The following is a 23,364-nucleotide window of genomic DNA, read 5'->3' on the forward strand; positions in this document are numbered from 1 at the left end:
CAGTGCTACTCCTTTATTACCTGTGCTCAGTTTGCTGACCAGAAAGACAGTTACATAACCTCGGTTTTGACAAAACAGCATGGCACACACGACCGGTGGCATATTTCTCCACCAATCTAGACTCAGTAGCAGCAGGTCTCTCTGTCTCCATGCAGTGGCTGAAGTAGAGAAAGCTGTCACTGCTTCATGATTTGGCAGGTTATAATAATCTCACACTCATGGTTCGTCATGCTGTTGCAAGGATTTTACAAAAATACCTCATCTCTCAGCACAGCGATGGCTGAGATATCACATACAGTAACCTTGCTTGCCTTTCCCTAATGTTACTGTGCAAAGGTGCATTTTTTAAAATCCTGCTACTTTTCTTCCCACTGAAGCAAATGTTGAACCGCATGATTGCATACAGGTACTGGAGCAGAGCAACACACCAAGACCGAATCTCTCAAAAAATTCCACTGCAAAATGCTGACATGGAACTCTTTGTTAATGGGTCAGCGTCACACTCCCCTGACACAGTTTGAATCGTGGGTTTTGCAGTACTCACACAACATGAGGTATTGTTTTCAGGTCGTTTGCCGTGACATTTTTCTGCGCAATCAGCAGAACTTGTTGCAATCACTGAAGCCTGTAAACTGCTTCTGAGGTCTCTGTAAACATTTACACAGACTCACGTTACCCATTTGGCTTAGTTCATGATTTTGGGGCCCTCTAAAAACACAGATGCTTCCTCACTTCATCTGGCAAACCCATCTCACATCCCCGACTTGTGTCTGTGTTGCTTGAGGCTATTCTTCTCCCTGTAGTAATTTCTCTAAATAAATGTGATGCTCACACACCTAACACTAACCCTGTTTCAGCAGGAAACACATTTGACACTAAGGCAGCTGCCTTCTCGGAAATTTTGTCTGTTCAAAAGCTATTGGTGTCTCTCCCTCCAGCAACTCATCCTCATACTGAGGTCTCAGATATGCAGGCTGTCTGTACCCCACATGAGCCTACTCTGTAGGCAAAGTCTGGGCCTGTGTACTGGGACACAGTGTAGGTTGGCCCAGATTTTACAGCATTTGCACAGGACTATTTCAAGAAATGTGGTGTTGTTGTTGTGTTGTTTGTGCACCCTCTCAGACCTCTGGGGTGCAAGCCTTTCCTAATGTTGATCTCCATACTGATAGTCGTTCATCGTTGGGAAGAAACAATGACACCTTCTCAAAGTTCCAGTTCCCTGAACGTCTTTCCAGGATCTGTGTCAGAAGGTGCTCACATGTTTTCTGTCAAATCTGGATCCAGTGTCTCAGTCAGCAGTCATGTCCATAATAATAAGATCTACTCAGTTGATCTTTCTCATAAAGGAGAAACCAGCACTCTGGAATATAGATTTGCAGATAAGTTTTATAATTCATAGAGTATCCAGGCAGTGGCAGCATATAATATGTACTTGTTTCCCTGTGGACATGTAACATAAATATACAGATGCTTTTACTCAAGCATGAGTACAACTGTAACAAAGCTCAGTGGTTCAAGATCTGGTCATCGGCAGCTACCAAATCTTGGGCAACTGGAGTTTTCACGTAAGCATTGGAAAGTTTTGGCCATTTTGCTATTTGGTAAAAATACAAAGCCCTGTTACTCCTTCCGCTTTGATCAACAGCATGTCACAGAAGAAATATTGTTCTTGCAGAATTTTTCAATATGGTCTCCTTCAACTTCAGTGCTCCTGGTTCACTTATGTTCAAGCTTTGCAACCCATTCACAGAAGAAGGTCACATCTTGAGCCTCCAGATGCTCCTTATCAGCATGAATGACTTCATCACTCTGCAAAATGGCAGTTATGCAAGTGGGTTTCAGTTTGGAATTCAAAAGTTCACTTAAGTAAAAGTGTGTAAGTGTTATCCACAAAATCTCCCTAGATTGATAGATATCAAAATTAAGCTCTCTCATCGTGCAGTAATATCAATATTACTATGAATATTGATATTTTAGTACTATATGTGATGTTTTTAAATGATTATAGCTGCTGCAGTAATGTGTAGGTGGCCTGTTGCTGCCACTGATGTTTGTTCAATACATCATATGTTAAGATCATCATGTATTTGTAGTTTTCACTGCACTGTGAGGACCATGCATCTGTAAAAAGTCAGCTTTTCATGAGCTCAAAACAACCTCTCTGTTGTCAGCCTCCCTCTGTTGGGCAGCATGCTGCATTTTATCTGTTGCTCTTTAAAACACTTTGAGTACTGAACAGTTAGAACCCAGATCTACAAAACTGACCTCAGAGAGCGTCTACTGAAACGTATCAATAATGTTGTATCAAAATGAATTCATGTATCTCCACTTATAATGGCAGCAATAAGTTTGTCTTCATTTTTTAAGGTGTAAACAATCCATGCTTATTATAATGCCAAAACTCACACAAACCTATATTCATATAATATAATGTATCTCTAGGTGTAGAACAGAATTGGGAAAAAGCATGTTGTGTCTTTTTCTTTAATAAAGAAAGCTATAATAGAAGACAGGGATGAAATTGCACAAAACATGAATAGATACATTTTGTGAGCATTTTATTAAAGTGCATTAATAAAAGTTCAATATAAATAGGCAAGCCACTTTTTACAGTATAAATTTAAATCAAGTTAAAGATGATGTTCATTAATGAGGAACTGCAGCTCAAGAGATGGAGCTGTCTGTATACTAGTCCAAGGATGGAGGTTCGATCTTCGGCTTGTGCATGTGCCAAAGTGTCCTTGGGCACTGAGCCCCAAGTTGCTTCTGACAGCAGGCAAACCGCCTGCATTGCAGGTCTGCTGCTGTTGTTGAAAGTGTGTGGGTGAATGATGCAAAGACATTACAAAGTGTTTTTTCACCGCTTTGGTAAAAAGTTTTGCATACTGTATTTGCAGGCCATTTACCATTTACAGCAACACAGCAAGTGAACTAATCTTGCATTTTATTGCATTCTGATTTGTTTCATGAAAATTAAGATAGCTGGCAGATTGTTTCACTCATTTTTTTCTTTTTCTTGCAGGTCACAATTACCAGCCTACATAATGCATACAGAGGTACTGTCAGACTGGGGACTCCCGCCAAAAGAAAGATGACTGCACTGATCCACGAAGGGTAAGGTACTGATGCCAGAGATGGAAAATCATCCTGTAAACCAAAAAAGAATATAGTGACATTCAATACGTTACCATTCTATGCTGTACTTTGACTACTACTACTACTTACTTGTGATACAAAATGTTTGACACATCACAAATGAATCTTTGCAAAGCCTATAAAAAGTACTGACCCTCCTTGAGAGTTTTCCCTTTTTATTGATCTTAATAAAACTAAAGTAAGTCATTACATAAGTGACTCACCTAATTTAACACGGGTGTAGCCACATGGTTCTAGAAATCACACAATTAATGAAACTGAGCTCATCTGAGTGTAGTGAATGTGTCTCAGATGATTGTAATGCAAAAACATCTGTATCTGCAAAATCTGGTCACTGGTGAAGCAGTACTTCTGGCTATAACTACACCATGAGGACAAAAGAACACTCCAGACACCTCTGTGAAAATGTTGCTTGTCAGGAAACGGATACAAGAAAATGTCCTAGTCACTGAATATTCCTTGTAGTACAGGTAAATCCATCATTGAGAAATGCAAGAAATCTGGCATGTGTACATTTGCCTAAAGCCTGAAGCAGGACGTTGTCAAAAACTGAATGACCATGTAAGAAAGAGACCAGTGAAGGAGGCCACCAAGACACCTATGACTCATCTGAAGGAGCTACAAGCTTCAGTGGCTGACATGCAACACACTGTGCATACAACAATCATAGCCTATTCTTCACCAGTCAAAACTTCATGGCAGATAGCAAAGAGAAAGTTACTGTTGAAAAATGCTAATTAAGTCTCGACTAGAGTTTGCCAAAACACGTGGGAAACTCTGAAGCTAACTGAATGAAGGTTCTTTTGATCAGACTAGATGCTGTGTTTGTCAGACACCAAACTCTTTACATCAGTACAAACACACCATCCCGCTGTGAAGCATGGTGGTGGCACCATCATGATGTCAAAATGAATGCAGCAAAGTATCGGGATGTCCTAGAGAACAATCTGATGCAATCTGCAAAAGAACTGAGACTTGGGAGAAGATTTGTTTTCCAGCAAGACAATGACCAGAAGCATACAGCCAAAACTACACAGAAATAGCTTAAAGACAACAAGGTAAATGTTCTGAAATAGTGAAGTAAGAGTCCAGACCTGAGTTGAACTGAAAATTAGTCTTTGGACTTGAAAAGGGCTGTTCAGTCACAGTCCCTGTGTAACCTGACAGAGGCTGATTAGTTTTGCTAGAAAAATGAGGAAAAATTGCAGTGTCCAGATATGCAAAACTGACTGAGACCTGTTTACACAGAATCATGGATGTATATCTGGACAAAGGCACCTGTACTAAACACTGAATCAAATGTAGTGAATGCATCTGCAATCAGTTATTCTATACTTTATATTTTAAATGAATTGACATTGCTTTGTTATTTTTTTTTACTTTGACATGAAACTGTCTGTTTTGTTAGTGAGAGGAGAAAACTTCCAAGTGGGAGCAATGCTTTTTATAGGCACTGTATAGAAATTCTTCCACGCTTACGGAAAATGTAAATGTACACAGATTCATTTTATGTGAGCTTACCGAGTTGGGGTCCCAGACTAAGTAGGTGAGCTCTTTTTGGACTTCAGTCACCAGGTAGGCTACTAAGATAACCAGAATGATAACGGGACCGATGAACCTCCATGAAAGCTGCCAGAAGATGGAGGGCTTATATCCAATCATGAACTTTATGTCCTCGTTGAACCTGCCAGATAAGAGCACTTGTAATTCCATTTTGATATATAACTTTATGTAGTCAGTAAAGTACCACCCTGAGATTTTTACAGTTTTACAGTGTGATCAAGGCCAAAATAGCAGCAACACAGAGAAGGGATTGCAAAACAACAAGGACTTGAAATCCAATTGATGCAATAGAAAGAGAGGAATCAATGCACAGTAAAGTTGCAGGCTGTAAAACAAAACAATGAATTAAGAAGCCTGTTTAAACTGTTCCGTAACTTAGGATTGCAATTACTTGTATGTTTGTCACCATGAAAAGACATTTTAATATTAGACTACCATTTCTTATTTTTTTAAATATTGCAGCTATAACTATATGTGAAGATAGGATCATTATCAGGGATTTTAATGACTGACGGTTTAAGCACAGCAGCTGCATATTCAGGCAAAAGATGTCTGTTAACTTGTATAATTGTGTTTTATGCCTGGCAACATCATAAAATTGACAAATAGAGAGCCTGTGCGGACTAACCTGTCTATGCCGTAGATGTAAACAACAGCTATCATCTCAAACAATCCAATGGTCAACAGTGGAACAGATCCAGCAAAATCATCGAAGAGAGTTACCCAATAAATTCCTGAATGCTGTGCAAACAGGAGGGTAATGACGAAGGCGACAGCACATGTAACTCCTGAAAGACACAAAGACAAGGGAGCTGATGGTAAGACACAACGCAGGCAATCAATTCATTTGTGGTTGCATGGACGGTGTATTAGTTTCAAACCTATACAAAAGATGGATGTAATTTCCAGGTCTGACAAGTGAAGCTAATTGTTTTAAGGGCCAGCAGGGGCCGACTCCTCAAGTTGTAAAAAGAAGTCAGATTGTGAGGTAATCTGTGAAAAAATTACCCTATTTTTGACTTGAATTATTACCTCAGTCCATATTTTTCAAATGTGTTCATGGGCTAATCTACTAGTTTTACGCCTTCTTTAATACAGCATGGTGTTCATTTTTTAAAATAATAATTCCATTTAAAATAAAGCAAACCATAAAGCAGGATATGCTACAGGATGGGGCTACATTGTGATTGAGGATGCTACCATATTGCTCTATGTAGTGTACTCAACTTCTCAGTCAGACCCACCCCTTACGTCCAGTTTCAAAACATCAAACTATGGCAACAACCATGTTTTTAACTCGAGATGTAGAAAGTGGTTCAAAAGTTAGTGGGTGACAGGATCAACGCTACATCCATCTTATACATACATTGTGTATTGGTTGTTTTAGCAACAAAACAGAATACCAGTCAGTGCTTCTTGGGGCCACTTTTTAGGTAACACATTCAAGTCTTTCAAGGGGACCACCACTCCCTCAATGTTGCCAAACAGGGTTGAGATTCCCAGACAGAGAAGCATGATGAAGAAGAGGATAGACCAGGCTGGGGAACCAGGCATCTTGATGATGGCTTCTGTAAAAACAATGAAAGCCAGACCTGTTCCCTCCACTCCCTGAAAAACACAATGGAGATTAGAGTAAAAAATGATAACATGGAGATCTGATGGGTTTTGATCAAGATAGTCACCTCACTGAGAAGTTTCTGCATGTCACAGTTTTCAAAATGCAGTCCAAGAATGATATCAGGAGAGGAGCTGTTCAGGTGATTCAAGGCTGCATCGTAGTTGCTTGCAGTGATGCTGTCTTCAGGAAGATGAAATGCATTCACTAATGTCATGATGTTTCTAGGGAGTAAATATGAGGAGTTTTAGTCCAGGCAGTTGTCGATGAAATTGTGACACTTGCATGTCAGTTTATCGTAAGGCATCATTGATATCTCTAAACTTGGTTTTGGTGTTGGGGCGACCTGTTTGAATAATTTTTGTAGCCTAGCCGCGCTAGACCCAGCTCTGAAGACACAAGGGTCTAGGAACTCTCGACAGGGAGGGAGGCGGGCTAAAAGGTTGTCTTTCAAATCACTCTGCAGCAATTGGGTAGGTATAGAACCAATCAGCGCAACGAATAGGCTGACGTAGTTCCTAGAGCATCGGAAATCAGAAGCCTTATTTATACAGTCAATAAGTGAAGCTCAAGTATATTACAGACATGTTAACAGAAAGATTATTCAGAGTCGGTGCTAATGGAGCTCAACGACTGTTGTCGTTTTTGTTGTCGACCCTGGCAGAGAATTAAATTAGTTGCCGTGGGTTGTCTAGCGCGGCTAGGCTAGTTGTTTCCGGTTGTTTCTGTCAGAATCGTCGCGCCTTTGTCGTCACTTAGTTATGCCCGCCTTCTGACTCTACACTTCATGGTGATTTGTCGGCCAGTTTTAGGAGCATCCAACCTCTAGGCTTACCGAGGTTAACTAGACCTACCCTGGCAGAGAATTAAATTCGTTGCCGTGGGTTGTCTAGCGCGGCTAGGCTATAACTTTTGATCACAGATTGTGAAATAAGCAGTGGTCTGTGAATGCTCTGTTAGAAAATACTGAAGTCCCATGTTTTGTGAATACTCACTCACTCATACACTTTTCATATTTCTCAGTGGCCCTGAAGCCAATGATGGTATAGGTGGCTGTGGCAGCGTAGATGGAGGTGAAGCCAGTTATAATGGACAGTATCACAGCATCTTGCATGCAGTTGTTGCTTGGAGAAAGAAAAAAGGCAAAAGATTGAGAACCCACCATGTCTGACAGCTACGCTTTAGCTAAGCTGTTGTGTGGTTACAAAAACACTTTAAAATGAGCCTTACTGGACAGGGTTGTAGCTTGAGAAGGAGATGAGTCCTCCCCATGCTATGCTGAAGGCATAAAAGACCTGGGCACCAGCATCTAGCCAAGTTTGTGGATTCATCAATTCGTCCACCTGCAGGATCAAGACATAGAGACATGTGACTCAGTATTAGCACATTTCTAAATGTTTTTGGGTGATCAAAATGTGAAACATACATCTGGTGTGAAGAGATATTTTAGTCCAGTCACTGAGCCTTTGAGAGTCAGTCCTCGGATCAGGAAGATGGCCAGCACTATGTAAGGCAGGATGGCTGTGACGTACACTGCCTGAGGTCATGACAAGATATAAAAAATATAAGTAATACTAATAGCAGTCACTGAGAAATACTTTGGTTTTTATTGCCGGTTCAAACCTTTCCTGAAGTACTGATCCCCCGTATATAGCAAATAAAGATGACTGTCCAGGCAGCGAACAGACAGAGCACTATCTGCCACTGGAGTCCTCCAGAGTCAGCTATGGAGGGTGTGCTGTTCAGGGTCACTCGGTAAAAGTAATAATCCACAGTGGTGCTGCGTTGACACTCTGATACAAATTCTGAAGAAACATTTAACAGTCAGTTGTTTTCAGTAGAGACTGAAAGGTTGATCTGTTTAAAAATTTCCATATGCATTTTCAGATAAATACCTGTTCTGTTTTCATTGAGAGGACACTGGGCCCAAGGCAGCGGGTCTTGAAAGGAGTTGAAGAAATACCACAGGATCCAGGCTAGTAAGGTGTTGTAATACAGTCCAATCAATAAAGACACCAGCATTGAGGCGATACCTGTAGGAGAACATCATTACTTGTCACCACACTTACAAGGAGCCAGATATCCATTAGTCTTCCTTTGGTACCAACAGTTGTTTTGTCTTCTCTGGGTGCATATTCTTATAGTCTTAATACTTACCAATACCAGTCAGGTAAGGATTGATGGCCTTCCAAACCCCCACACTACCTTTCCTGAGACGCTGGCCGATGGCAAACTCTAGCAACAGGAGAGGCATTCCTTCTAGTACCAGCAGGATCAGGTAGGGGATCAGAAAGGCACCTGGTAAATGTTGAATAATTAGCAGAACATTTGTAGAAATAAAGAGTCTTTCCAACATTCCAAACATGACAATACATTCACAGGCAAATAAAGTCTCTTTACAGTGTAGACTAAAGAGTCTGATCTGTAAAACCGGGCTGCCTATCTGTTTTTGCTTTGTAGTGTTTTGTCAGTGCAGAAGCCCAGCAGGTACAGTTGGTGTTATTGGCTCCTGGCTTTGACCTCTGGGCCACCTTCATGTGATTTTTAGACTCCTTACATCTTCCATGGATCCACGTAACTAATCTGCAGCATTGTAGTTTGTCTGTGCGCCACGTGCAGATGTTGAACTACTGTGCATGAAAAGAATGAAGTCCTCCAAACAGACTAGAAAGTAGTGTAACAACAACTAAAAATCTGAGGTGATCGCAGCTGTCCATCTCCAAGGGAGTATAATCAAGGATTGAGATCGGTGTTGGACTTCATGCATCTGGAAGGGTCCAAATGGCTCAAATTTCATCGTCTCCCAAAATGTGTAAGAATCTGTATGGACTCCTCCACACACTTTCAGTTTTAAACCCCAAATGTGTCCACATGAAGACTATGCTGTAAGGGCATGTCGAATATGTAGACCCCAATCCACTATACATAGATGGAACACAGTCAACTGAGCCCACTTTGAGCATACCAGAAGATGGTGTAGCAACAGTTCCGTATCCTTGGTGTCTTCAAACAAGTTCAACCAAGTCCTTGAACTGCCTTTTTGTGTGTAGTTGACAGTGTTCCAAATTTCCAAGCTGCTCTATTTTGCTAGTTGATGATGACATGCAGGGTCAGGAGAACCCCTTTCGAGAGCTCAGCGGCTATGGACATTGAGCAATACCTAAAAGTTATTTTCCACTTAAATAAACATTGTGGCAAGTTCTGGCAACTAAGTCAAGGTAATAAAAATATAAATTTTATGGTTACAATGGGTTGTTGTACAATCCTGAGATTTTTTTTTTTAAATTTTCACAAGGTCATCTTTGCTATCTCAAGGTTTCTGTGTACATGATCCCAGACAAGGGAATTATTTCTACTTTTCATGACATCAGCATGAGAAAAGAGCTTGAACATCAAGTTTTTAAAAAAATCATGGAAAATGATGAGATTTCAAGGTTAGATTAAACTTTAAAATGCTCTGTGGCTTAATCTGTAACATTTAAAAGTTATGTAACATAGCCACTTTAGAAAAAAAAAAACAATTACCGTCCATGCACAAAGATCAGGTATTTAAAAGGGAAACAGTGTGAATATTTGGAATCAACATTGGGCTTTCTGTGGGTGCTGAAAGACCATTACTAATTCAGCCAATTCAGACAATAAGTTTGTCCAGGAAAATGTTTTTTAAAGAAAAATAACTCATTGTGCAGTAGTCTTGACCACACTGATTTGTTCATCACTTCAGATAGAATTAACATGTCCCTTCACTACTTTGATCTGGGCTTACCTCCTCCATGACTTTGACACAAGTAAGGAAACCGCCACACATTGCCAATCCCAATGCAGAAACCCACACATGTTAAAATGTACTGGGCTTTGTTGTCCCACTTAGGTCTGTCCTCAGCCTCCTCCTTTTCCATCCTCTCCAGATCTTCATGGCTGAAGATCCGGTCTTCCAGTCCAGGGTTAGGAAGTACCAGTCTCATGGTGACCACTCTGAATCCTGGATGTTACACTGCTGTACTTGGAAGTGCAACTGAGGGATTATTATAAGTGCTTGGCAATGAGGTTTATGATCTGTCACTTTATCTGGTTCTGTTCATAGATTAGCAAGAGTGTACTCTGCTCTTCTGCTTTTGTGCCATTATGCGCTTTATAGCAACATCAAAACAATGGTGCAGTAATTTCCATTGTTCCCTCCCAGCATGAAAATTGTCTCAGTCCACAGGTGTACCTCACCTGTCATCCTGTTTTCCAACTCAGTTACTTCTGCAAGTCATATTGTTGTGTATCCCTGGAGCTGATAACGGGGTAGATGGGTGCAGGCCCCAATGATGATGACGAGCATGTGGAACATGTGAATAGAACTGGCCCTAATTGTGTACGGTATCCAAGGCAGCTATTTGCTCAGTGGAGTTTTACTGAAAGAACAAGATGAAATCTTTAAGGTAGAGTAATTACAATGTGATATTTTTCATTTTTACATTATATCTTAAATGTAGTTTGGTTTTAGTTCAGTTTTTATTGCTTAAAAATGGTCAGTTTTAGTTTAGTTTTCATTCATTTCAAGGTAAGATTTAGGATTTTTTTTAAAGTAACAGTATAAAATGGATATTTTTCAAAATAGGTATAACAATACAAACATACCACTTTGTAAAAGCAGTTTTCTCATGGTTATGTAGACATCTCAATCTGTTGCACTCAGTACTGACCAAGCCAACACAAAAACACTTTCTGTATATTTTTCTGTTATTTTAGTCATGAAAGTACACAATATTGTTTCAGCCAATTCTCTTTCCCTCTAAAGGTAGTTTTTATTTTAATTTTAGTCAACTGAAATATTTTTTCTCGTACATAGTTTCAGTTTAAGTTTGGTTAACTTTAATAACCTTGGTCCTTGAGAAAAACATCTTTGTATCTGCTGGCGCCCAAGTTAATTGGTTTGAAAAGTAATTAAGGAAGGATGATTTCATTGTAAAATTTAGGATTTCATTGCTACTTTTAGCTAAAAGTAAACACTATTTCCAGTTGCCTTGGATTTTTGATCATATGTATAATGCTGTTATTCATACATCATGCATATTGTTAACACTTTGATCTTTGTTTTATCACAGATAGTAGACATACATTCTTTTCTGGTTAATAGGGCAGCTGGCCCAGACCTCCAAAAATCCAGAGGTACCTTGTGTAAATGTTTTTGTGACGACACTTAAACCCATCATTACCTGAGCTAATAAGGTTGTCAGTCTTTATTGTAACATGTTTATTCTTGTAGGCTGTATATTCCTAAATTATTTTTCATCAAAGGAATGATCTGGGGGAAAATTAATGACAAAACCATGAACATTTAGCCCTTGGGCAGCAAGATCTGTAGGTCAACATCGAATGAATCCTTCACTGGTTTTAAGAAACTGGTAAAAACAGTGGACTTTGGCTCGAGACTTGTCAATGATAAAATTTACAAGTGTGCTTTATGCTGAATGTTGCCAAATATACCTCAGTAAAATACATTTCTCGCTGAAAGTTTACCTACCCTCTTTATTGTTCATGATAGGATCGTTAACAGCAACATAGAAGCTGCTTTATTTTCTTACATAACGGTTAGTTTGAGATAAAACGTGTTTTGGATGTGTATGAGGATTTTACAACATACATATAAAACTATATCTTAACAACAGGGCTTAAAAAGATACTCCTCTCTCTTGGCTGAGATTGCTAATTTCTTTTTTCTATGAGAAAACAAAACTCAGGGCTTCTTACTCGTGCTGATTTCACTCATGCGATAACTTTGAGGGCTGAAAATGGAAGCCAAAGCACACATGCCAAAAACTGCAATTCCTCAAGTGGCCACTTGAGGCTTGATCTCAAAGTGAGGCACTTCTAATAGACCCTGATGTAAAAAATGTCAAACTTTACAGGAGAAATAAACATTTTCACAGCCTGGCACAAAGATCTGTTTTGATTGGCATCGCTAACATCCATGTTTATGAGAGCTGTAGGATGGTAAATTTTATATAACTCATAAAGTTACACATAATTCATTTGAGTGACACGTGAGTGTTGTCACTTGACAGTCCATGCCTGACAGACATTGGCATTGCCCCTCTCAGCTCCATCAAGCTCCGCCTCTTTACTCGTGTTTGGATGGTGACAAGGTGATCGGAGCCAACACAATGAGCTTCAAAACCACTTCTTAGGAAAGCCATGCGTGATGTCACAGAGGGTTCATCCATCTTTGCATACAATCTATGATTTCACTCTGCCATACTCCTGAAAGCACTCTCATGTATTTCATTTGTCTTTAGCTCATTTGGTTCATCCCAAATCAGAAGTGTTACGGTGGCACAGTCTTCTAGGTCTGCCTGAGTATTCAATTTTACTCATTTCGTTCCTTCCGTGTTAGCTGATAATATCCGTTCATCTCAAATACATAGTGTCGTGTGAATTTTACTTCATTCTATTTTCTTACATTTTTCATAAAATCTGACAGGTACTGACTGAAATGTTTTTAAATGTGCGCCATGGTGGCATCTTTAAAATTACACAGATTTGTTATTCCACATGGTTTCCCTTTAAATCAGTGAAGCAGAAACAAATGGCGATTTAGTCAGTATATCAAGTTAAAATTCATGACCCATACCCTACATTATTTAAATTGTGGTGATGGATTATTTGTTCATTCAGAGAATGGACATTTAAAGAGAAAAAAAATGTGTTTTGACAATGAATTAATCATAATGATGGACTTTTTTTTCACAGTACACATGAATCCACTATCACTCAGACTTCAAGGCTAAGCTGCAGAGCTCATGTTGTCTGCAGTGGTGTATTCATATTAATAAGTGATCCGGTGATGATAGGAATGAGTAGTTTTAAACAAAATCAGTATAGAACATCATAATGTGTAAGTTTATCTTGCTTTATCATTATTTTTGTAAATCATTGAACGGTAATAGTTTGGCTGTTATCCATGCACAGCGGATGAGCAAAGTTCAGTTTGGCTTATTATTAGTTATTTAGGTTACCTATTATTATGGTATGACGGGCTATTTTAGCTTTTGCTTGTTCATTTGTACAATGGAAAAACTGTTTGACCGAATCAAATATAATAACACGAAAAAGTATCTAAGTCTTTGGAATTATCTGCAGTCTTTTTGGCATAGAACACAAAAATAACTATTGTTATTGTCCATATTGCACACATTAATCATTCACAGACCTGGACAAGATTACTGGATAATGTTTTATTGACAGAAGAAACTAAAAGCACTGCCCTCTGTATGGTGTCATAAAGACAAGCATGAAAGCAGCATCCCAAAGTGGAAATGTACTGGAGGGAATATAATTATTTGAGGCTTATTTGCTGCCTCTGAGTCTCAACAGCTTGCCATCATTGGTGCAAAAATCAATTCCCAGGTTTGTCAAGGTATGTCTCAGGATAATGTTAAAGTGGCTTTACACAGTAAATCTACGAGTGAAACGCACAAAGTTCACCTTTTGGAGGAGCTGATGCAGTTTGAATTGCAGTTACATTTTACTACCAATTAATGTAGAATAGTGGTCAGGTAATGTTTTTGAAGTACATTCCTGCTTATGTCTCCACCATTTTCCTATTTCCTACAGTGTGTTGTTTAGTCAGTGTGAGGTGTCCCTCTTCTGGCCAATTTGAAGCACTACATCTTCTACTTTCTCACTTATGTTCAAATATTTGTACTGTAGAATTAGGTTCTAAATGCAACAAAGAAATGATTCTGGTTAAAACCCTTTAATGTTATTTGTTGCAGAAGCAAAATGTAATGTCACAGAAACAAACATGATGACAATGTAAAGCTATAAATGGAGGATAATATGCCAATTTTAAAAAGGTAAGTGTCCATAAAACATATCTGGATGGGAAACAGAAATATGAGTACTAGCAGACAAACATTAGAATTTTATCTTGATAACAGGTCTACTTATTTTTTTAATATGCTGGACGACACATCATGAGCAAATTAGGCAGTTATTCTTCTGCAGAATGAATTTTTAATGAATTAGTCCAAAATTCCAACTTGTCCTTTTGTAGCATTAAGTAGCAATCAAGGGTGAGCTGGTTATGCTCGAGTAGCAATGAGCAACGAGGGGTGATTGGAGAGAGAGGGGAATGAGGGTTGGGGACAAACTTCCATGCAGAAAGATCCCGGGAAGACTGGGACACGAACTGGGTATCTTCTAACTGCAAGGTGAAAGTGCTAACCAAGCTACTGTGCAGCCTGTTACAAAGATCTGCACATTCTAAAGTAAGTAACAGAGCTTTATCGAAGACATTTTATGTCAGAAAGTGGATGCTTTCATGTTCTCTGCATGATATTTTTTCTGCAGCTCACCATGACCAGTCTCCATAATGCATACAGAGGTACTGCCAGAATGGGAACTCCCGCCAAAAGAAAGATGACTGCATAGATCCATGAGGGGTAAGGTACCGATGCCAGAGATTGGAAACTGAATCTGTAAACCACAAAACAGTATGAATAATTGTTTGGGTATACAATGACTTTTCAACATTTACCTTAGAATATATGCCATGCTGTATAATCTATGAATGTTGTGATGAAGGAACATAAAGATTAGATGTTTAAGCTGACATGCCAGCTGATCATAGAACATGTTAGCTTACAGAGTCAGGGTCCCAGACTAAATAGGTGAGTTCTTCTTGGGTTTCAGACCACAGGTAGAGAACGAAGATAACCAGGATGATAGAGGACTAGTGAACGCCACGGAAATCTGCCAGAAGATGGAGGGCGTATGTCCAGCCATGAATTTTATGTCCCTTGTTGAACCTGCCACAGAAAAGATTAGTTTTGGAATATTCATGTTGCAAAAAAAAACCCTGGTTCATATTGGTCATTTTACCACACACCTGAAGATGTAAAGCAATCACAAAAAGACAATGTGCTGTTCAAATTCTTGGTATGTGAACAAACCTGTCTATTCCATAGACGTAAACAACAGCTAACGTCTCAAGAACTCCAATGATCAGCAGTGAAAAAGATCCAGCAAAGGTATCGAAGAGAGTTAGCCAATAAATTCCTGATTGCTGTGCGAATATGAGGCTGATGATGAAGGCGACAGCACATGTAACTCCTGAAAACACAAAGACAAGGGAGCGGGTTGTTGAGACACAATGCAGAGCCAACACTAAGGTGATTCCTTGTGAGGTGAAAAGTTGGAAGAACCAGTGCAGTTACCAGTCATTGCTTCTTGGGCCACTTTTTAGGAAACACATTCAAGTCTTTTCAAGGGGGACCACCACTCCCTCAATGACCCCAATCACAGATGAAACTCCCAGAGAGAGGAGCATGACAAAGAAGAGAACAGACCAGACCGGGGAACCAGGCATCTTGGCGATGGCTTCTGTGAAAGCAATGAAGGCTAAACCTGTTCCCTCCACTCCCTGGAAAAACACAGTGCACATTAGAGTAAAAAAAAAGATGAGTAACATGGAGATCTGATGGATGTTCATCAGATTATCACCTCACTGAGAAGTCTTTCCATGTCACAGACTTTGATGTTCAGTCCAAGAATGATATCAGGAGAGGAGCTGTTCAGGTGATTCAAGGCTGCATTCATAGTTGGCTTGTAGTGATGCTGTCCTCAGGAAGATTGAAATGCATTCACTAATGTCATGATATTTCTAGGGAGTAAATATGGGGAGTATTGGTAAATATGGCGTGAGCATCACAATCCAGTTAGTATTTGTTGTTTGATATGCACATAGCTAGGAATTGAAACTGTTGATGAAATAAGTATGAATTAAGCAGTGGTCTGTGAATGCTCTGTTTAAAAAACACTAAAGTCCCATGTTTTGTGAATTACTCACTCACTCATACAGTTTTCATAGTTCTCAGTGGCCCTGAAGCCAATGATGGTATAGGTGACTACAGCAGAATAGATTGAGGTAAGGCCAGTTATAATGGATAGCATCACAGCGTCTCGTGGGCAGTTGTTGCTTGGAGAAAGAAAGAATACAGATTGAGAACCCACCATGTCTGACAGTTAAACTTTAGCTAAGCTGTTGCGTGGTTAAAAAACACTTTAAAATGAACCTTACTGGACAGGGTTGTAGCTTGAGAAGGGAGATGAGTGAACCCAATCCTATGCCAAAGGCGTAAAGACCTGGGAATTTGCATCCAGCCAAGTTTGTGGATTCATCAATTCGTCACCTGCAGGATCATGACATAGAGTGTGATGTGACTCAGTATTAGGACATTTCTAAATTGCTTTGGGGCGATCAAAATGTGAAACATACATCTGGTGTGAAGAGATATTTGTAGTCCAGTCACTGAGCCTTTGAGAGTCAGTCCTCGGATAGGAAGATGGCCAGCACTATGTAAGGCAGGATGGCTGTGGACGTACATTTCTGAGGTCATAACAAGATATAAAAAATATATAAGTAATACTAATAGCAGTCACTGAGAAATACTTTGGTTTTTATTGCCAGTTCAAAACCTTTCCTGAAGAACGGATCCCCCGTATATAGCAGATACAGAGGACTGCCCAGGCAGCTAACAGACACAGCACTATCTGCCACTGGAGTCCTCCAGAGTCAGCTATGGAGGGTGTGCTGTTCAGGGTCACTCGGTAAAAGTAATAATCCACAGTGGTGCTGCGTTGACACTCTGATACGAATTCTGAAGAAAACATTTAACAGTCAGTTGTTTTCAGTAGAGATTGATAGGTTATTCTGTTTGAATATTCGCATTTTTAAAAAAATACCTGTTTCTATTTTCATTGAGAGGACACTGGGTCCAAGGCAGAGGGTCTTGAAAGGAGTTGAAGAAATACCACAGTCATCCAGGCTATTAAGGTATTGTAGTACGTTAGAATTATTGAAGACACCAGCATGGAGCGATACCTGCAGGAGAACATCATTGTTACACTTCACTTACAAGGAGCCAGATATTTATTAGTGTTCCTTTGGTACCAATAGTTGTTTTGACTCCTAAGGGTGCAAATTCTTCCAGTCTTAATACTTACCAATACCAGTCAGGTAAGGGTTGATGGCCTTCCAACCCCCCACACTGCCTTTCCTGTGACGCTGGCCGATGGCAAACTCTAGTAGCAGGAGAGGTGTTCCTTCAAATATCAGCAGGATCAGGTAGGGGATCAGAAAGGCACCTGGAAAATGATCAAAAATAATGAAAATAATCAGCAGAACATTTGTAAAAATTCCAACATTTCAAACATGACAATGCATTCACAGGCAAATACAGTCTCTTTACAGTGTAGACTAAAGAGTCTGATCTGTAAAACAGTCCTTTCTGCCTCTTAGTGTATTTTGTTTTGCAGTGTTTTGTCAGTGCAGAAGGCTGGTCGGTACGTTTGGTGTTATTGGCTCCTGGGTTTGGCACGTGACGTTCTGGCTACCAAGTCAAGGTAATAAAAATATAAATTTTATGGTTATAATGGGTTGTTGTATAATCTTGTCACTTTTTTTCAAATTTCACAAGGTCATCTTTGCTATCCGCAAGGTTTCTGTGTACATGATTCCAAATATTGAAATTATTTCTACTTTCCATGACATCAACATGAGATAAGAGCTTAAACACCAAGCCTTTTTTAAAAATAAAACAAAAACAAAACCTCACAGAAAATAGTGAGATTTCATAGTTAGATTATCCTTTAAAATGCTCTGGGGCATATTCTGCAATATTTAAAATTTAAATAACACAGCATCTTTGGAAAAGAAACCCAATTACTGTACATGCACAAAGACCAAGTATTTAAACGAGAAACAATTTGGATTTTTTTTAAATACTTGGTCTCCCTTGCTATAATAAGTCTATCTAGGAACTTTTTTTTGAATGATGGAAAAAATAACTCAATGTCCAGCAATTGTGACCACACTGATTTATACATCACTTCAGATAGAATTAACATATCCCTTCACTACTTTGATCTGGACTTACCTCCTCCATGACTTTGACACAAGTAAGGAAACCGCCACACATTGCCAATCCCAACGCAGTAACCCACACAAGTTAATATGTACTGGGCTTTGTTGTCCCACTTAGGTCTGTCCGCAGTCTTCTCCTTTTCCATCCTCTCCAGATCTTCATGGCTGAAGATCCGGTCTTCCAGTCCAGGGTTAGGAAGTACCAGTCTCATGGTGACCACTCTGAAGCCTGGATGTTACACTGCTGTACTTGGAAGTGCAACTGAGAGATTATTGTACGCGCTTGGCAAGGTTGTGACAGGTTTGTGATCAAGTTTTATCTGGTTCTGGTTTTCTGATTAGCAAAGGCGTACTCTGCTCTTTTGCTTTTGTGCCATCATTTATAGCAACATAAAAACAACTGCACAGTAGTTTCCTGTCATCCTTTCACAGCAAGAAAATTTTGGTCTTTCAATTATCAGATGTCTTGCACCAAGAAGATAACATCTGAAGAGTGCTGTAAGGTGCAGACACTGATGATGACGATGAACATGTGGAGCACATCCTCAACAACATGGTTTTAAAAAGATGCCCCTCTCTCCTGGTTCAGATAGCTCATTTCTTTGTTAAATGACAAGATGCAATCAGGACTTACTACTCAAGCTTATTTCACTCATGCTGTAATTCCTCAAATGGCCACTTGAGCTGGATCTCACAGTGAGTCAGTTCTCATAGACCCCCATGTAAAAATTTAAAACTTTACAGGAGAAATTTATGTGGAAACTAAGTCCCAAATCATGGACCAGAGTCTAAGACTTGACCAAGCTCAAATGTCCAAAAAACTTCTTTAAAGATCTACGAAATAATCAGGAGGAGAAGTCAGCATTCAAGGGCAGCAGGAGCTATTGTCGACAGTACATCCAGGAGCAGTTCTTAGCAGCGATTAACACCACAAGAAATATTGAAGATACTAAGCTGTGCATCGTCTTTTATGCTGTGAGAGTTGGTCAGATTTTCCATGCGTTTAGGGTGTATTTTTGGAGAGACAGTTGAGACACCATTATACTTTTCTAAATCTGTTGGTCAGATCTTGACGTCAGGTTGTCATATTTCACCATTAAGTCACACTTTAACTGAGGACATGTGCATTAGGTTATCATTAGGTGGTGTTTTACTGAGAACATGGCCAGACATGCTCAGACTTTGCCCTGGTCTCCTGTACACTCATCCCATTTTTTTTAATGATAATTTATTTCGTTTTATTATGCTTCTTGTACATTTTAAAACAGTCATACTGCCTTAAGTATAAATTATTATGCTTTAAGTACTCCGTCTTTCATTTTCTTAAAAGCATATGATTTGTTTTCACACAAAAATGCATATTATACTTTATGATCTTCCAACTGTGTGTGTGTATGTCCTCCTCAAACACACATACAAATAGACCACTATGGTTTCAACCTGGTTACTATAAACTGGTATCTATCATCATTAAACAGTACAGAGCTATATATCCAAGGGAACTGTACTGCGGTATCTTCAAAGGGTACGAGGCTAAGCCTTATCACTGAATAACACTACTTCAAATATGATGCACAGTGAGTATATAAGACTACCATAAAACCGCCAATGATTATTAAATTAAACGTTATCATATCAGTTAAGGTAATCAGAAGAGGCATGATAATCTTGAGCCAAATCATAAGTCAACGTGATCACAAAGTGGTAGGAATACTAAAGGTCATACACAATCAAAACACATGTTTACCAGGTGATTATACCATTTATAGCATATTAGGCAGTGTTTATGAGATGGCACTGTTCATTCAAGCAAGACTGGCGTCCATCGTTCAGGGACTTGTATGATTGTAGGAGGGAGAATGTCCAATTGGGGGACTCATTGGGGTCAGGCCCGGTGGTACAGGACCTGAACTATTGCATGCAGGCATCCCATTGGAGTTTTGGTTTCGGGCCACCATCTCCTCAAAGTTGTACTGAGTCAATATCGTTCAACACAGAGCTCGACCCCTTCCTAGATAAGGTCGTACCATTCTTGATAGAGGTAGTTCTTCTGAAGGCTGTCCCTTTGTTGCATGAGGCATTCTTCTCTTGAACTTTGTCTCTCTGAAACTTTGTCTCTCTGACTCAATTCAAAAACCTGTAAAAGGAAAATGCAATCCATATGTGTAACTGTTTTTCCTGATGTGCCTTTTCTCTTTCTTTTATTTTTGTTTGAACCTGTTTCGATATTTCTTATTTATATATCTGAATTGGGCTGCTCAGCGGCGTAGTGGTTAGCACTTTCACCTTGCACGCAAGGGCCAGCCGCGTATACCTGTAGATGGCGATCAGCCCTCTGGGATCGAGTCCTGCCAGGGGCAGCCTTGATTTACAGTTAAATTATATTTGAGCTATATTTTTAAAGTTGTAAGTGAAAAGTTTGCATCATTACTGTTTTTTTTAACTGTGCAACCACTTTTTAAGTGTTATTACATTTTTAGCAGTTCAGAGTTGTGACCCAGTTTTAAATGGAGACTTTATTGAATTATTACTCTTCTAAAATAAAACAAGACATTTTTATAATAAGGCTCAAATCACTTGTTTTTAAAATGTACTACAGAACATATATATATATATATATATATATATATAAATATGGCATGCCTATGGCATGCCGTTTAGGAAATTATATATATAATGAAAGTCGATATATATATAATGAAACTTGATATATATATAATGAAACTTGATATATATATAATGAAACTTGATATATATATAATGAAAGTCGATATATATATAATGAAACTTGATATATATATAATGAAACTTGATATATATATAATGAAAGTCGATATATATATAATGAAACTTGATATATATATAATGAAAGTTGATATATATATATATATCAACTTTCATTATATATATATCGACTTTCATTATATATATATATCAACTTTCATTATATATATATCTCGACTTTCATTATATATATATATATCGACTTTCATTATATATATATCGACTTTCACTATATATATATCAACTTTCATTATATATATATCAAGTTTCATTATATATATATATCAACTTTCATTATATATATATCAAGTTTCATTATATATATATCGACTTTCATTATATATATATATCAACTTTCATTATATATATATCAAATCTTTTTTTCCTACCGAGCCCCGGAAGGGACATGTCCGTATGGCGAAGCGACAACGAAGGACACTCACCCGGACGAGAATTTTATTGAGTTTTATTTTAAAATCGGCCTGAAACACACAGACATTCAAGCAGTGCGATGCGCTAAGAGTCTGCCATGCAGACCAGCGATCCTGATAATGGTAAGTTTTATTTCTCCAACATCCTGCTGTTATCCTACTATGAATACGCTAGCTACAACAGTCCCACATCAGTATTATGAACGTTCCGCCAGCTAACGCGGTCCGGACACCGGATCAGTGATTAGAGGTTGGCGTTCAACTATTGTTTGCCAGCCAGTTAGCCGCTGGTAAGCTAACAAGCTATGAAACAACTCCTTATAAAACCGGAGGAAAGCAGCAGCAATATTTCAGTCCAAGACCTGTATTCAGAACCTCCCACGCTGTTGCACAATGACCCATTAATCATATTACTGAACTATATGGTTATCATTGAAATTTCCCTTGAAGAACCAGTGAACTCTTTGCGAACACATTTTAATTTATGTGTTGATTATGTTTCGTATCAGTAATACAAGTCTAAAAAACTGATTGAAATGATCAAGTTAACACAATGAAGTAAAGAGTACTGGTAATCTGCAGCTATTTTCATAATTTCAAGGTGAAATTCTGATGTGTGATTTTCTAGCTTTGCAGATGTGGAAATCCAATGCACTGATTTCTTATACACAGATGCTTTTGGTGTTTTTTGTTGTAAAATAAAACAAGGCATTTATCACTGTTGGAAATTATTACAGGTATTATTTGTAACACTTTCTAACATTGTATGGACAAAGCAATAAATCAGTTAATGGATAAAATCATTTGTATTACAGATGCTATCAACAGCATGTCTTGTTCATTTTATTTAGTTGTCGGCCTTGGATGATGAGGTCCAGTTACCAGGAGCACTAGTCTGCAGCTTACTGGTTCCGTCCTGCAGCTCCTCCACGCTGTCCTCCTCTCTACAGACCAAATCAAGTAAGATCTGTTTAGACTATGCAGACATCAACATGATCAGTATGTTATCTTTTGACCCATCCTAAAATCACAAAATAGAACATTTACTTTAAGTTAACTGTGTTTATGAAAATAGAAAATAATTACTGACAACTAGTACTTTTTGGTGCTTTTATGCAGGAAAAGGGAACCAGGAAGCTGCTGTGGATCCTCTGCAGTATCTGGAGAGGTCAGAGGAACGGTTCTTGGAACAGATCGGAAGACACCAAGACGTGACCTCTGCCATGCTCCAGAACATCCAGAAGATGAATGAAAACCTTGGTTGCACTGATGGGACGCATGGTGTCGGTGCTGGAGCAACTGTCCCAGAATTAAACTGCATTGTTGACTATTGGCTTTTCTAGAAAATAAATCTTTTTTAGTACTTCACCTGTTTTGTATTTTACTCATGCACTTTGGATGAATGAACAGAAATTTGTGATGAGAGATGCAAATTTTGTCTATAATCTACAGAGACTTTATTCAGTGTTCAGTGCACACTTTTGTTACACACATTTTGACAGATAAGCAGTTGTGCTTTTCAAGCAGATTTTAGTCAGAAACATCAGTAGCATACGTTGTTGTTTTTTTACTGTTACACCAATCTAGGTAGATAAACTGCACTACTGCAGCAGACATATTATTGAAATGTGCTTCTATTATGTGTCTACATACACTGCTCACAAATAGTTATTCAACTTTTGGGTGAAATTGATGGAAAATATAAAAAGTGCATGCTGTAGTGATATATCATAAAAGTAGGGTATTTAACTAGAAACATGCAATAGTGATTTCCTCATCTCAAAAAAATTATTGAATCAAAAGCTAACAACAGTGGAGGGTATGTCACAATAAAAATGTCTCAGTTTGGACAGAACAGCAGCCTTCAGCTGAAATCCAGTACAATTGTGTCCCACCAG

The 23,364-nt window shown here is 38.7% G+C and overlaps 1 protein-coding gene, 1 long non-coding RNA gene and 1 pseudogene across 2 annotated transcripts; 1 reads left to right on the plus strand and 2 right to left on the minus strand.

Moving 5' to 3' along the window:
* Positions 1-2,976: 2,976 nt before the first annotated feature.
* Positions 2,977-10,302, minus strand: LOC110953665 (sodium-dependent neutral amino acid transporter B(0)AT1-like). Its single transcript, XM_051955576.1, has 12 exons — positions 10,104-10,302; positions 8,495-8,635; positions 8,233-8,370; positions 7,961-8,142; positions 7,764-7,874; positions 7,568-7,680; positions 7,333-7,461; positions 6,405-6,561; positions 6,126-6,330; positions 5,351-5,510; positions 4,681-4,843; positions 2,977-3,150 (listed from the first exon to the last, which is right to left on the minus strand). The coding sequence occupies exons 1-12, from the start codon at positions 10,300-10,302 to the stop codon at positions 2,977-2,979; spliced, it is 1,872 nt and encodes a 623-aa protein (XP_051811536.1).
* Positions 10,303-16,728: 6,426 nt separating this feature from the next.
* Positions 16,729-18,463, minus strand: LOC127536157 (sodium-dependent neutral amino acid transporter B(0)AT1-like; annotated as a pseudogene).
* A 2,808-nt stretch (positions 18,464-21,271) lies between these two features.
* On the plus strand, positions 21,272-22,834 carry LOC127536159 (uncharacterized). The gene is made up of 3 exons (XR_007945149.1): positions 21,272-21,589; positions 22,318-22,426; positions 22,586-22,834. It is a non-coding gene; the product is annotated as an uncharacterized LOC127536159 (long non-coding RNA).
* Positions 22,835-23,364: the final 530 nt, after the last annotated feature.

Source organism: Acanthochromis polyacanthus, chromosome 11 (assembly GCF_021347895.1).
Source record: "Acanthochromis polyacanthus isolate Apoly-LR-REF ecotype Palm Island chromosome 11, KAUST_Apoly_ChrSc, whole genome shotgun sequence".
NCBI lineage: Eukaryota > Metazoa > Chordata > Actinopteri > Pomacentridae > Acanthochromis > Acanthochromis polyacanthus.